The sequence below is a fragment of the Varroa destructor genome, unplaced genomic scaffold (genome assembly GCF_002443255.2).
Source record: "Varroa destructor unplaced genomic scaffold, Vdes_3.0 BEIS01000002.1, whole genome shotgun sequence".
NCBI classification, from domain to species: Eukaryota; Metazoa; Arthropoda; class Arachnida; order Mesostigmata; family Varroidae; genus Varroa; species Varroa destructor.
In genome coordinates, this window is record NW_019211455.1 from 25,813,079 (window position 1) to 25,825,847 (window position 12,769).

A 12,769-nucleotide genomic window follows, 5' to 3' on the forward strand; every position below is an offset into this window, starting at 1 on the left:
TTTCGAATCTAGTGACATCGATGCATTTCTTTTATCCACCTTATTCTACAGCATTTCGAAGCAAGTGGCCATTATGATTATTATTCGAGGCGATTTTGGCTGATTCAGCGGTGGAACTAGATGACATATTCGTGAAATAGGGAAGCGCGGGCAGCAGAATAGAAAATCTACAGTGCAGATACGCGTGGGATTAAAAAGGGTTCACTCGAATTTACGCTACACTTGTTTGTTAAGCTTTCTGTATCTATCGATGTCGTCATTAATCTCTGTTTCTCATCGTTCTAGAAATGACTCTTGTAACGAACTGTTTGATGCCTGTGTGCTGGTCGTTTTCAACAGGGGTATATGCATTTGTGAAGTCCAAAGCGGACGTGCGTCGTGCTCGGTTTTCGACATACCTGTTTTTTTAGTAGTCGACCACTTCGGAGATAGACCGGCGATGTTTCACTTAATAGTCGCCATTTACGTTACTGTTACAGGAATTATATAGGACGTACGTCGTTATAAGGTTCGCGAGAGAATCTCTGTGAAAACCGAGAAATCAAATTGCCGGAATTTCCCTCTCGTGACGAAACCTAATTTGGTAGCTATTGACATAGATTTCGTGTTTAAATGCGGGTTTGTATGCGCCAACTCGCATATAGACACAACACGTGCGTCAATAAAGATTTGATGTTCTTGCTAGTTACTGAGAAAGCTAACTAAAGCTTAAAGAAACTTATCTAGAAATCGCCAGTTTCATTGCATAAGCGATTTTAAAATGTCTGTGAAGTAAACCAGCCATATCATTGGTGAGCTGTTACCTAATTATGTATGGAAATCAGCTTCGCCGCAAGGTAAAATCTCTATTTTAGATTATATTTAAGCTTAAAGTCATAGGTCTTTAATCATCCATCTTAAAAATCTAGATATTGTGCTGCGTTTTAGCTCACGGAACAAATGCACGCTTTTCAATATAGATTGTCTTAGATGGGCAGCGTGCTATATTTCCTACAGCTGTGTTTCAATTCAAAGTGCACTTTGATACGGTCTACAAGGTACTTTCAATATAGCTCTTTGCTAAAGTTAATGTCAGGTTTATTGAAATCAATGCATGAATAATGTATTTGCTTTTCGTTAAAGGAAGTTTTTTACTATTTTTCGCTGAGCTATTTTTGCTACCGATTTATTTATTTTTCTGACTAAAATATTTTAGGTGTGGCATTTAAGAAGTTGTCCGGCCTTTAAGGACCTCTGCACTATCAAGTGTACGGTTTCCATGTGCCAGTGATAGGAGCAAAGTCTGGAATATAGGGCATATGCAAACAGAACTTCCATTTGATCTCTTCCAAGACGACATTCACAATGTTTGTTTTGTCTGTCTATTATTTTCTGCTTAGTAGCCTTGCTGACTGAATACAACTGGACCGTATACAGATCGGCCTGTTGGCCGTCTTGTTCCTATTAAGCATTTCCAAGTATAAAGGTCCAACAGTATAAGCTTACTATACGCGGCGCTAATCTAATTCACAACGGACAGCCGGTTGAAATTCAGGACTCAAACACTGAGCGTCAGCTTGACGTTACCATAGTGTACCTTGTCTGCACCGGTTCAACAGGACGTGTACAACAGTCCCGTGCTAGCAGTCACTAATTATATTACTGTGGGACACTCTATTGAAATATTAACCTATTAGCTGATATGAACCTATCCAATTGATGGATTTAATAAAGCAATGGTAACATCGGTATAGAACAAACACGTAGAATGTATCCTTTCGGAAAGGATAATAAAATGATCGATGCATGTTCAACTCTCGATTTCAGACATGAGCATTGTAGTAACATCGTAAGAGGATGCACCCATTTGCACTTTTTTTTGCCATTTGGGCAGCTTCTGGTCGCGCAGAGGAAGTCGGTGCGGCCATTAACGCAAAATGCAGAGGTATTATGGTGAAGCCAACGCTTGCTACATTATGTCTTCGTTTATAGTGGAGTTTGCCTTCGAAGATAGAAGCCTGTATATCTGGGCCCTGTTACATAGAACTATTGTTCCTTACGTGTAAAAAGACCAAATGCCTTCGCGCAAATACGCAGTATGAATTTTATAAATACGATAAGATAACAACATGACTAAGGCTTTGGACGTTCCGACTTTACATCAAGTATATGTATATGCAATGCAATAATGTCGATTTTCTTGGTATTGAATTTACCATGTTATCTAACTTGTTCGCAGAATTAGGGCCTTATCATAGTTTTTTCTCAAAGCCCGTGGTGACTCTGTTCGTGAACAAGACGGCTGAATGCTTTAAATGTCCGGGTAACTCGAAAGCCTTGCCACAAATTGCGTGTAAGGGCAACCAGGAACTGTGCCAGAAGCCAAGCAATTCGATACTCAAAACCACCTGTATCTTAAAAGGTAACAAAGTTAATATTAAATAAATACCGATGATGCATGATATGTAGCATGGCATATTTATAGAATTTACTAAACTAACCCAGGGGCTTCGTCTCGCGCTTATTTCGTCTTCGGTGGAATTAGCTTATCTGATTCATTAATGCCCATACTGGATCGATAATAAATTATAGCTCATGAACAGCACCAGTAATTGCCCCTGTACAATTAATTGTACAGGTCTACCGCTTTCATTGGGTAGTTAACATTGCTTGGGCACAATAATGACCCTATTCTAATATCAACGTCTCCAATTGGTGTTACATTCAATGTAGCATCGATTTGGGACGTACACGATTACAGTTATGAGATTACTTCTCTGTTTCAGTGATTTCGTTACGTTGGAACGGTTGCTACCCTATTTTATTGATTGGTTACATCCAATAACTCTAGTTAGCGCACCATACCAATGCCGTTACCCCATTTGCCATTCCTTATTACAGCGTTCTAATAACCTTCCTACTGCATGTGTCTAGCTTGCAGAAATAACAACTTTAAAATTGTAAGCTAAAGCAAATCTTTCGTTCCTTGCATATGTACAGATAACGTCCGCTCTCGCATGTGGATCTTAATTACCCAAACGCTAGGTCAGGCGCGGCCCTATTAAGTAGCCATCATCCTGTAATTGTCTCTTGCAGTCATTTACCCTCCCTTGTTGAGCCGATTTCGTACTTTCGATACTCGGTTGTACTTATCTTATTCTCCCATTGTAATTATTCTGTTTTCCAAGTTTCTTAATAACTTAATAAGCTAGATATTTTTAACCGTGTTTTTAAAAGTTACCATTTTACACCTCAATGGCAACAATATGAAAATCTTTATTTCGAAAATTCATTTTTGCGCCCCCTCCGGGTAGTCTAACTCTCCAAGACAAAGCTTTCCGTAACATCCTCCCAAGTCTACCCAACAAATCGCCCAGAATAGTAAAAAAAATTAAACGTAATTAGTAAAGCAAGAAGTTACGACTTGAAGGAAATATCCAACCTAGTAGCAAAATCTAAAGCGTAATAGTGAAACCCAGGTTGTCCCAGAATCGAACTCAACCTGCCCGCAAAGATCAGATCAAGACAACCACCTTAAAGGAGCAGATCAATATAAAACTAAACAGACACAGACTTCCACTGGTATGTACATACATTGATAGAAGTACATTTTGCAAGTTGTAATTATATCGTATTAATACCCAAAACTCTAAATTTAACATATTAGGTTTTGAAGGCATCGGAATAAAATAAATAAGTCTAGTAAAAGTTTTCCAGAAAGTATAATGGCAATGAAAGCGAAGTAGATAGGCAGATAGCACTAACTTGTTAGGACAACCACCGATGCAGGCCCAGGGAAGGAACGACGTATGAATTTAGTAAATGAAAAATGCTGACTGACATCCCACGGTGCCATGTCGAATACCTAAATGTAAATCTTTCTTTAAAAAAATAGATACCGTAATAATAATAGTAATGATAAAAGATTAAGACCGTAAAGATAATGGTAATTCCCCATGCTTACTATGCTTACAGAGATTCTGCCAATACCTCACTTCGATTGCGCGTTTGAAAACCAGTATGGATACGTGAAAACAGCAGGCTACGAACTCAAATTCGAGCGGTTCGAGAACAATACCCGCTGCATTCTTAATGGTACGCATCAAGCGTGTATCACCTGTAACATTACGTCTAGTCGACGCAAACGCATTTTACGTCACCGTTTTTGCCTTCGTTTTGCAAACTTTTAGTTATAACAACAAATAGTATTAAGTGTAGCAAGTGAAACGTTCAAAAACAAATTAGGTCTTGGTCTAATCTAGATACTACGTGACGGTGTACTTATCTTGTTTAAGAAATAATCACTAGAAATTCTAACGATTTATTACTAGAAACCTATCTGTTGAGTATTAGTAAACAAAAGAAACTGAATGGTAAGAGACGCATAGATTAAGCAATAATATTTTGAAAACGAAAGCTAGGGTATTACCCTGGATTCAAAGGCTAATTCCAACGAATTTTAGAAGTCAGCTGAGTGAGACAGTTTTATATCGCACCTTTGTACTTAAATTACTAGACATCATCTTAGCAGCAGTAAAAAAGTTCATTAAATAGATCCTTGGTTATTTCTAATAAGACAGGAATCATTCTTAGTCTATTATATAATATAGTATAAAAATAACTGGTGCAATGTCTACCATATTGTGAAGCGTGCTGTAAATAGCCCAAAGCAACGGTTTCAAGGCTGTCTTTAATACATTTAAGACTTGGATATAGATTGAAAGCTGTTGAATACACCGGAAGCATTCTATTTACCTAAGACTTGTAAGCATCCTTTGACGAGCCTTAGGAATAGCAAATGAGATAAAAATGGTCATTTATATAGTAACAACAACGACAGTAATTGGGTTAATGCTCAAGAAGTTAACCATTCTGAAGACTGCTTATTACAGCGGAATGGTCCGATAGTGACTGGAAAACCTGACAGCCAAGTATTTACCTACAGGATCATACCTTTGAAAAACCTATTTCATTAATCAAAATATAAACAGCTGACTTTCATGTGCAATGAGGTAACATTCTTTTGCATATATGTATTCAATATAGATTCATACTACGTGTGGTACACGATGGACTTTGGCAGACACGACTATTGGCTCATCCTAAAAAGTGTAAACCTTGGCCTAACTGCAACGGCCTTCACCATTCTTCTTGCGCTATGCTGCTATCTGCACTGGAATCGTAGAAAACCGAGGGAAGAACGCCTTATGTACACGCCTTCTCCTAGGGGACCCTACTAGATAGAATTTAAGCTAAAGCGAATCTGAATACGAGGCAATCGGCAATGCTTCAGTGAGAATCGTTACCTTATGATGACGCAATCGTAAACAATTATACTGGTTGGACGCGATCAGCTCATTCTATCGACCGGGTAGCGCGTCCACAATTTGTGCCTACAATAATTATGTTATTCTCAGGTCTACTATATAACAATATAATAAAATATTTTCAAAATATCCGTTGAACTGTTACTTTGCCGGGCGTTTTTTCGTGTAGGTATCAGGCTTTAGTAGCTCACAATTAGCTACAAAATATTCCAACATCCTACTGTTTGATTTGTATTTAGCCAGCGTTTCACTCAACGACCCTTTCTTTATGAATAGGTTAGTTAGCGTCGACCGCCCTCGAGTACGTTGGGTGCTCCATTTTCTATCCAAACTGAATCAAGAATATTAACGGCTGTCGATACTAGTACCGCAACTGCTGGAAATAGTAGAAGCAATAAGGCATATGTTATTGGAGCAAACCATTTAGCGTAAAATGGTTGAAACGCCCATGATCCGAGAAACAAAACAAAATGTTATACGTTTCTTTCGTATAATTTTTCTTTTTTCAGTAACTAATTTGTATACACATATATACATAAATGTGTGCGTACATTGTTTCTTCGCAAGCCGTTTCAAATGGAGAACTCGGCGGAACTGAGCTAAGTGAAGCAATGTGGTTGTAAGATCCAAAAGGACTCTGTCAAAGCTCACAGATGCATCTGGCCAAAAGATTAGGCTAAAGCACTGAAACTTTTATTTATGTAAAGGCTAAAAACTATTGCTGTAAAGCATCTTATAATGTTTAATTAGTCCGCTCTTGTTTTTAGGTCATGGGTTTTTTGTTGAAAATAACGTCGTATTAGACTTAAATAGTCTTTCTGTTCAAGCTATATATATTACATAGGCTTGGTTCTGTTATCTTAGGCGAGCCAAAATGAAGTCGCCCGTTTCCTTCGGAAGACACTCTGCAAATTTGTAAGGTGCTCACGGAAAAGTTCTAAATCGTCAAAACGCTAAATCTTGGGAAGCTTCTGTTTTCGTCTCACAACAGAAATATCCGTTGATACTAGCCAAGGTCGTTATATATGAGCAATTTATGCGTAATTCCCCGACAAATTTAGAACCCTGTTCCCAACTGTGGTAAAAAACCACATCATTGTCATAACATAACAGTGATGTGGTCTTTTTTCTTAAATGTTATTTTCCAGAACCATGAAACTGCGGATCCAAATCTTATTCTTATTAAATGGAACTGTCGTTAATGGATTGACCTTGCGTGAGGCAAGACATGAAAACAACGAAAGCTGAGCAAAAGTGGACAACATCATAAATGGCCTGTGGGATTTTTTTAAATTGAAAACTTCACCTATTTTTCGACGATTTTAACTCATTAGGGTCACATCAAAGAGTAACGCCTCCCTTGAGGGTAGACAGAACAAAGTATACCCTCAATGGAACTAACGCTCCAGCAAGTGTGGCGATACCGAATAGAGAATCCTTGGGGAGAACGTTATTAAGAAATAAAAGTGTCGCACGGTGTTTGTTCATTCGGAATCGGAGGAGTGGGAATCTTGCAAAACTATAGAAATGAAAATATGAAAAACATAGAATTTACTGCAGCTATTTATGTATAGATACTTAACAAGCTTTTGTCACGTTTGTAGTAGGCTAATCGATATGAAGGCAGCGAAAGAGCTGCGTGACCTTTCAGTGACGAATTCAGCTATTTCTGTCTATATGTAAATGTTCTTCTTTCTAATTAAATTTCATTAGTTAATAATTCAATTTCTAATTACTGGTGACTGAAATTGAAAACAAGTCGGTTACTAACAGGTTACTGTGTACATTTGATTGATTTGACCAGGGGTGTACATTGGCATGTTCCTAAGTATGGTAGAGACTAGTGCTTAAAAGAGGAAATATCAACCCAAGTGCCTACGTGGTGGCGAATTCCCTATGGGAAACGCGAGCTAAAGTATACTTTTTACATTAACATGTGCAAACGCTTAAAATGACCGCCGAAGTTTTTCTATAACCGTGTAGCTTCAAGCAGTTAAAACGTTTTGTTGATCGATCATTGAAAGTGTGAGTTTTCGAGGCCTGAAAGTGATATCCGGCAGAGCTTCAAATTTGAATAACGGTTTCCTACAATTATAGGTATCACACCTGACAAAAATAGATTAGTGACCACCCATAGCCTAAATGGAGTTATTGTCATTACGCAGCTATTCTCATTAGATCTCATCGATGTTGCCCGAAATAAAATTTCTTTTGTCCACGTTATTTTACGGTATCCCCTCAATGCAATAACACGCTTAGCTTAGAAACCTTGTCATGGGGCAAGTGAATATTATTATTGCAAGATATTTTTGATGGTTCAGCTCTGGAACTGTGTGATACACCTTTGACAATGAGGAAATGAGGTAGCAGGGTAAAAAACAAATGAGTGAGCGTTTGCGTTGGGGTTAAAGATGGTTCACTTGCACAGACGTAGTGCTGGCTTGTTGAGCGTTCTAAATTAACCGGCGTCCTTCATTAGTTTTTTACACTCGTGGTGAACGGCTCGTGGGGACTTTTCACCTATAACGAAATTCTGTTCGGCAGTTTGCGCACCCCGAAAACCGTCATTTGAGTGCATTAGTGCACATATAAGCCGAATGCGAGTCAATAATGGAAGATTTTATATTGTTACAAATTATTTCCTTTAGATCAGGCAGGCACATTACCTACTTTACGACTCCCATACTCAGAGCCTCAAGGGCGGAAACAGTTGATGATTTTTAACCGAGGTTTAGGTGAAGGAAAAATTTTTGTTCCGTTGCATAGGCGGTCCTAAATTTGCTGCGAAAGCTACAGATTGTACCTATAACGTAACCTCTTATTCTAACTATAGATGGAATTTCGTTTCGCCAAAAGGCAGAATCTTAGATCAGATCAGAAAATTGAATCATAAACATTTCTGAAATTTACCTGAAAACTCTATACACTATGGTCCTTACAAACACGGAGAAATAGATATACTTTTTTAAACTTGAATTACCTTAGCTAGGAAGTGTGTGATCCTTTATTTAAAGTTTACGTGAGCTCATTTCTTAAATATAGCTTTTTAACGAACATGAATGCAAATGCTAAATTTGAATGAAGTAAATGCAGCAGTTTAGATTTAGTGCAGATTTCAGATCTTATTATAGAAATGAAAATACAATATAACATATATAAATTATATATAAATAGTTTTGATCACAGTATGTCACGATGATCACCTAGAATTAAAAACTTTTAAAACAACATTTGTAAACAATGACTGATCGGGGCGATAAATTTAAAGGCAGTTCATGCATAAGCAGCATATTTGCTTTTCTCTAAAAGTGGATCTTGAATTATTTTCTATTGATTCGGCTAAAATTTGTAAAAGTAACAACAATTTTTATGGAGATTATTAACTTATTTATATTTAATTTTTTGGAATTTGTGGCACTTATATACTTTAGTTTTACATAACAGGGGGTTTTCAATAGACAAAAGCCATTCGCACAGCTAGCCAACATGGCTGTGCTAGGACTGCATCTTTGTGCAGTGTGTGTGTTTGGTGCAGAGATAATACGCACCTTTTCTCAAAGAGCCTGTTTACCCTTTACCTATTCTCTGTTTACTTCCATATGCCATTCAAAAGCGTCCTCTCTACAAGCCCACCATAAGTTCTTTCTATGCTGAACGGTACATTATTTTGAGTTTATTTATCCTCGAAGGAAAACGACCAGCACCTTATGAATGAAGAAGATGACCTGTAATGGTATTGTTATCATCAAGCGTCTTGAATCTATGTAGTTTTATGAAACTTTAAAAGTCTAGGTGCCTTACAATCTACACAAAAGGCCGAAGAAAATACGGACTCCCCAATGTGTTTCGACATGTCTCCAGGCACTGGAAAATTCCAGGTCACTATAAAAGATTCTTTCACCGGAAGATTTCGAACGAAAACAAAATAACTTAGAAGAAAATATGTATGACTCAATTACTTTGAATCAACGCGGCCATGCAACGGAAAAAACTTCACACAGAACTCCAGACCATTATTTTCCACAGTGATGCCAGACAACACGTTACAAAGGCCGTCCTGCACAAATTTGAGTAAGAAGTTCTTTTGCGACTACCATGTTTCAGAAATCTCGCGCCATGAATTACTACCTTCCCAGATCGCTGGAAAATAAAATTAGAGCAACGCATTGAGCAATGAAGAAGATCTCAAGAACTAACAGAATAAATTCTACAATACCAAACCTGAACACATTTAGTATGTCGGGATCAAAATGGGTTGAAGGATGAAAGAAGGTCGTAGAAAGTGACAGCGACTAAATAATAAATTAGTTTATTATTACAACGTGATGAAAATGCTCTGCCTTTTTAATTATTTAAAAAACTGACGTTATAATGTTATAATACAGCATAATATTATACATCACGTATACAGCAGTTGATAGAACTAATTTATTGCGCAACGAATTAAAGTTATCCTTCCAACAATAAGCACAGCTTTAACAAAAACTGGCGTTATCATCCATCAATTAAACAGGATGTATCGCAATCGGGATCATTGATTACTCCATGGAAACACTAGACACTGGACATGGAAACTCCATGGAGCATTAAAATGCTAATACAATAAAACTTTAACTTAACAGGTATTTTTGTAGCCGACGATAAACGTGGGAATCTAAATTAGTTGGCCCCCTATCGACATCACTATAGGATTGGCGCAGGAAGTGCCTCCTCGCGCAGAGCCTAGCAAAATAGTCCATGCACCTTTAACCCTTGATTTCAAACCAACACGCTTCCATAATATCGTAAAAGAATTGGCTCCCATGCTTTTTTAGCCTGGGCAGCCCGCTTGGAGAAAAACGGTTAATCACTTATGCAAAATACACAAGTGCTGCAATGAAGTCAACGGTGTGCTATGCCTTCGTTTGTAATAGAATGTGAGTTTGTCTAAAAAACAACTTCTGTATTTAAAAGAATCTTTTCTTATATGTAATCAGCCGAATGCAGTGAACATTTTCACACTACATGATGACTCTGCCTTTCCTCATATACGCAGTACAAATTCTATAAATACGACAAAGCCACAACATAAGTAAGACTGTCATCGGGGACGTTCGGGACATCGGGGGAGGTATATTTATACGCAAGAGAAAATAACAATATAATGGATGTGAATTTCATATGTCATGTGTCTTTTTTAATGATCCTTGCCATCACGTTTCCTCCAAACTGGAAGTGATTTCGTTCGAGACAACTGCACGTACCAGATGTCCAAGCGATTTAAAAAACTTATCAGAAATTGCTTGCACAGGCAACAAGAAATGACGCTAGAAGGTAAGCAATTCGATACCTAGCGCTGTATTTTACAAAGTAACAAAATTCATACCCAATTGGTACCAGTGATACAATTATTATATAGTATATATTAAACTAACCCACGAGTTTCATCCCGCACGTTCACGTTTAACTAATCTGATTTACAGAATCTTACATTCAGCCCAAAATCAGCTGTAACTCATATACATGCAAACACGTAACAACGCATTTCCCTGGTTCAACCTGGAAGCTTAGTAACTGCAGAATAAGATTCTACTCACAAAAGTTAGGTTAAGGCGATTACTCTACATAGACTGTGTTAGAGGATCAGACAGCACGTAGAAAAAGACGGACTTTTATTAGGACATGGATTGATATAAAAAGATCGACATACATTTCATTGCTACTACTACTACTACTACGTCTATTTACTATTATCTCGTAATTTAATCTTACCGAAGCTTACGGTTCTTAAATTTAACATGCGAACCTTTTTTTCATAACAAGAGAGTTAAGCGAAGTCAAAATTCTTTACAAGAAGATACGGTGATAATAACAAAGTAGACAATGGATACAAATAATAATTGCTTGCATTTGCTACAATTATAGGTCTTGAGTCAAAGGCAACGCTCGATTGGATATTCACAAACCAGTATGGACCTAAGTACACAGCAAAGTACGAAAAAAACCGCTGGCGAAGGACCAACAGACTAAACTTTAATGCCTCAAAGCCCGAAGCTATGGCATCGTCCCAAAGTCAGAGGTAAAAAAAAAAAGATTTTTATTTAGATTGCATCTAGATTCCTGCACTAATTTTTGGTAAAATACTAGAAATTCTGTTATTCTTACCCTGTTGCATAAGATACATCATAATAATAATTGACACATGGTCCACTACACTGTCAAGTAGACTACAAATAGATTAAAAAAAAAAAGGCTTAGATGTTATTCTTAGCGATAGAAAAAATATGTGCATTTGAAATGCACATTTAAATTCAAAATTGTGAAATATAACATTAATGCTGGGATAGAAGAACTGTGCCGGCCATTTTGTAATGGGCACCTATTTACAATGTCAACAGAAGTATAACCCATACGCCGTGAGTGCCTCTATACACAATATATGAATATCGAAAGCTGTCTACAGACTTAAGAGTTGCGAGAAAAAATTGATTTATACTTAAAATACTAACGATTCTGAAAGCAACTTCTTACAGAGATAAGAAAATATAAAAGCCAAATTTTAGCGTCTACGTTGTAAAGATATCTTTGCACAGTAAAGATACGTAAGCCATTGTAAGTAACACTTCGGTGATGGAAAATGAACGCCCCGCCATAGACATGTTCCTAATGGACGTGTTTCATGGATTCGCGGGTTTTAATTTGTGTGTACACTTATTTTTGCAATGAGCTAACGCATTCCTTTTTCTATATGTATTCAATACGGGTTCATACCACGTACGGTACACGATGGTATTTATCAGGCAGGCTATTGACTAATCTTGTTGAACATCAGCGGCTTAAATGGGTTGGTTTAATTATCCTTTCAATACTAAGCTACTATCTATGCTAGGATCATGGAAAGCCGAGCGAGAAACGCCTGAAATATATGCTTTTGCCTGAAGAACTTCGGCCGAAAAATTTAAAGATCTTTTAAGTTAAGGCGAATTTGAATACGAGGTAATCGGTAGTTAAAACTGCCGCATTTTTATGAAATTTCTTTAAGCAACAGTAATACTTGTTACATGCAATGAGCTTACGTTATGGAATTAATAGCTCACTCACAGATTATGCCCGTGATAATTATGCTATTGTCAAGTTTGCTATAAAACGATGTTGTTCTACTAAAAAAATATATTTACCGTAAGCTGTAAAAAATAACCGTTGAAGTTTTACGTTGTCGAAGTCACCTGACTTATCATTTTACTATAGGTTAGCTTCCATACTTTTTCCACAAACGGAATGATAGGACAGTATCTGATTAGCATATAAGCTGAGCAAGCACAAGATAGTCTCGTGCTTCCAGATACTTCCGAGACTTCTAATGTAAGAAAGTATCATAGTTCTTAAATTTAGCTAAATTCAATAACTCATCTGTTTGAAAAATTTCTATTCAGAAGTACGCTGCGAAATAACTTTTAAATAATAATAATATCCTATTCTTATCT

The 12,769-nt window shown here is 37.2% G+C and overlaps 1 protein-coding gene across 4 annotated transcripts; it reads left to right on the forward strand.

Moving 5' to 3' along the window:
- Positions 1-266: 266 nt before the first annotated feature.
- Positions 267-5,450, forward strand: LOC111245247 (uncharacterized). Of its 4 annotated transcripts, none has more exons than XM_022793354.2 (5): positions 267-836; positions 1,807-1,924; positions 2,251-2,401; positions 3,955-4,074; positions 5,026-5,450. In XM_022793354.2, exons 1-5 carry the CDS (start codon positions 814-816, stop codon positions 5,217-5,219), a joined length of 606 nt encoding a protein of 201 aa, XP_022649089.1. In that variant the 5' UTR covers positions 267-813; the 3' UTR covers positions 5,220-5,450. The 4 variants fall into 4 exon arrangements, with proteins under 4 accessions (XP_022649089.1, XP_022649091.1, XP_022649092.1 ...); XM_022793356.2 differs by having other exon boundaries at positions 273-583; positions 2,219-2,401; XM_022793357.2 differs by having other exon boundaries at positions 273-508; positions 2,219-2,401.
- Positions 5,451-12,769: the final 7,319 nt, after the last annotated feature.

Excerpts from the sequence above, each read along its gene's own strand:
- LOC111245247 (XM_022793354.2), top strand. The coding sequence starts at position 814 with ATGGAAATCAGCTTCGCCGCAAG. Across the intron at positions 1,925-2,250 it reads CATTAACGCAAAATGCAGAG|CCCGTGGTGACTCTGTTCGT; the intron begins GTATTATGGTGA and ends TTTTTCTCAAAG. Across the intron at positions 2,402-3,954 it reads AACCACCTGTATCTTAAAAG|AGATTCTGCCAATACCTCAC; the intron begins GTAACAAAGTTA and ends CTATGCTTACAG.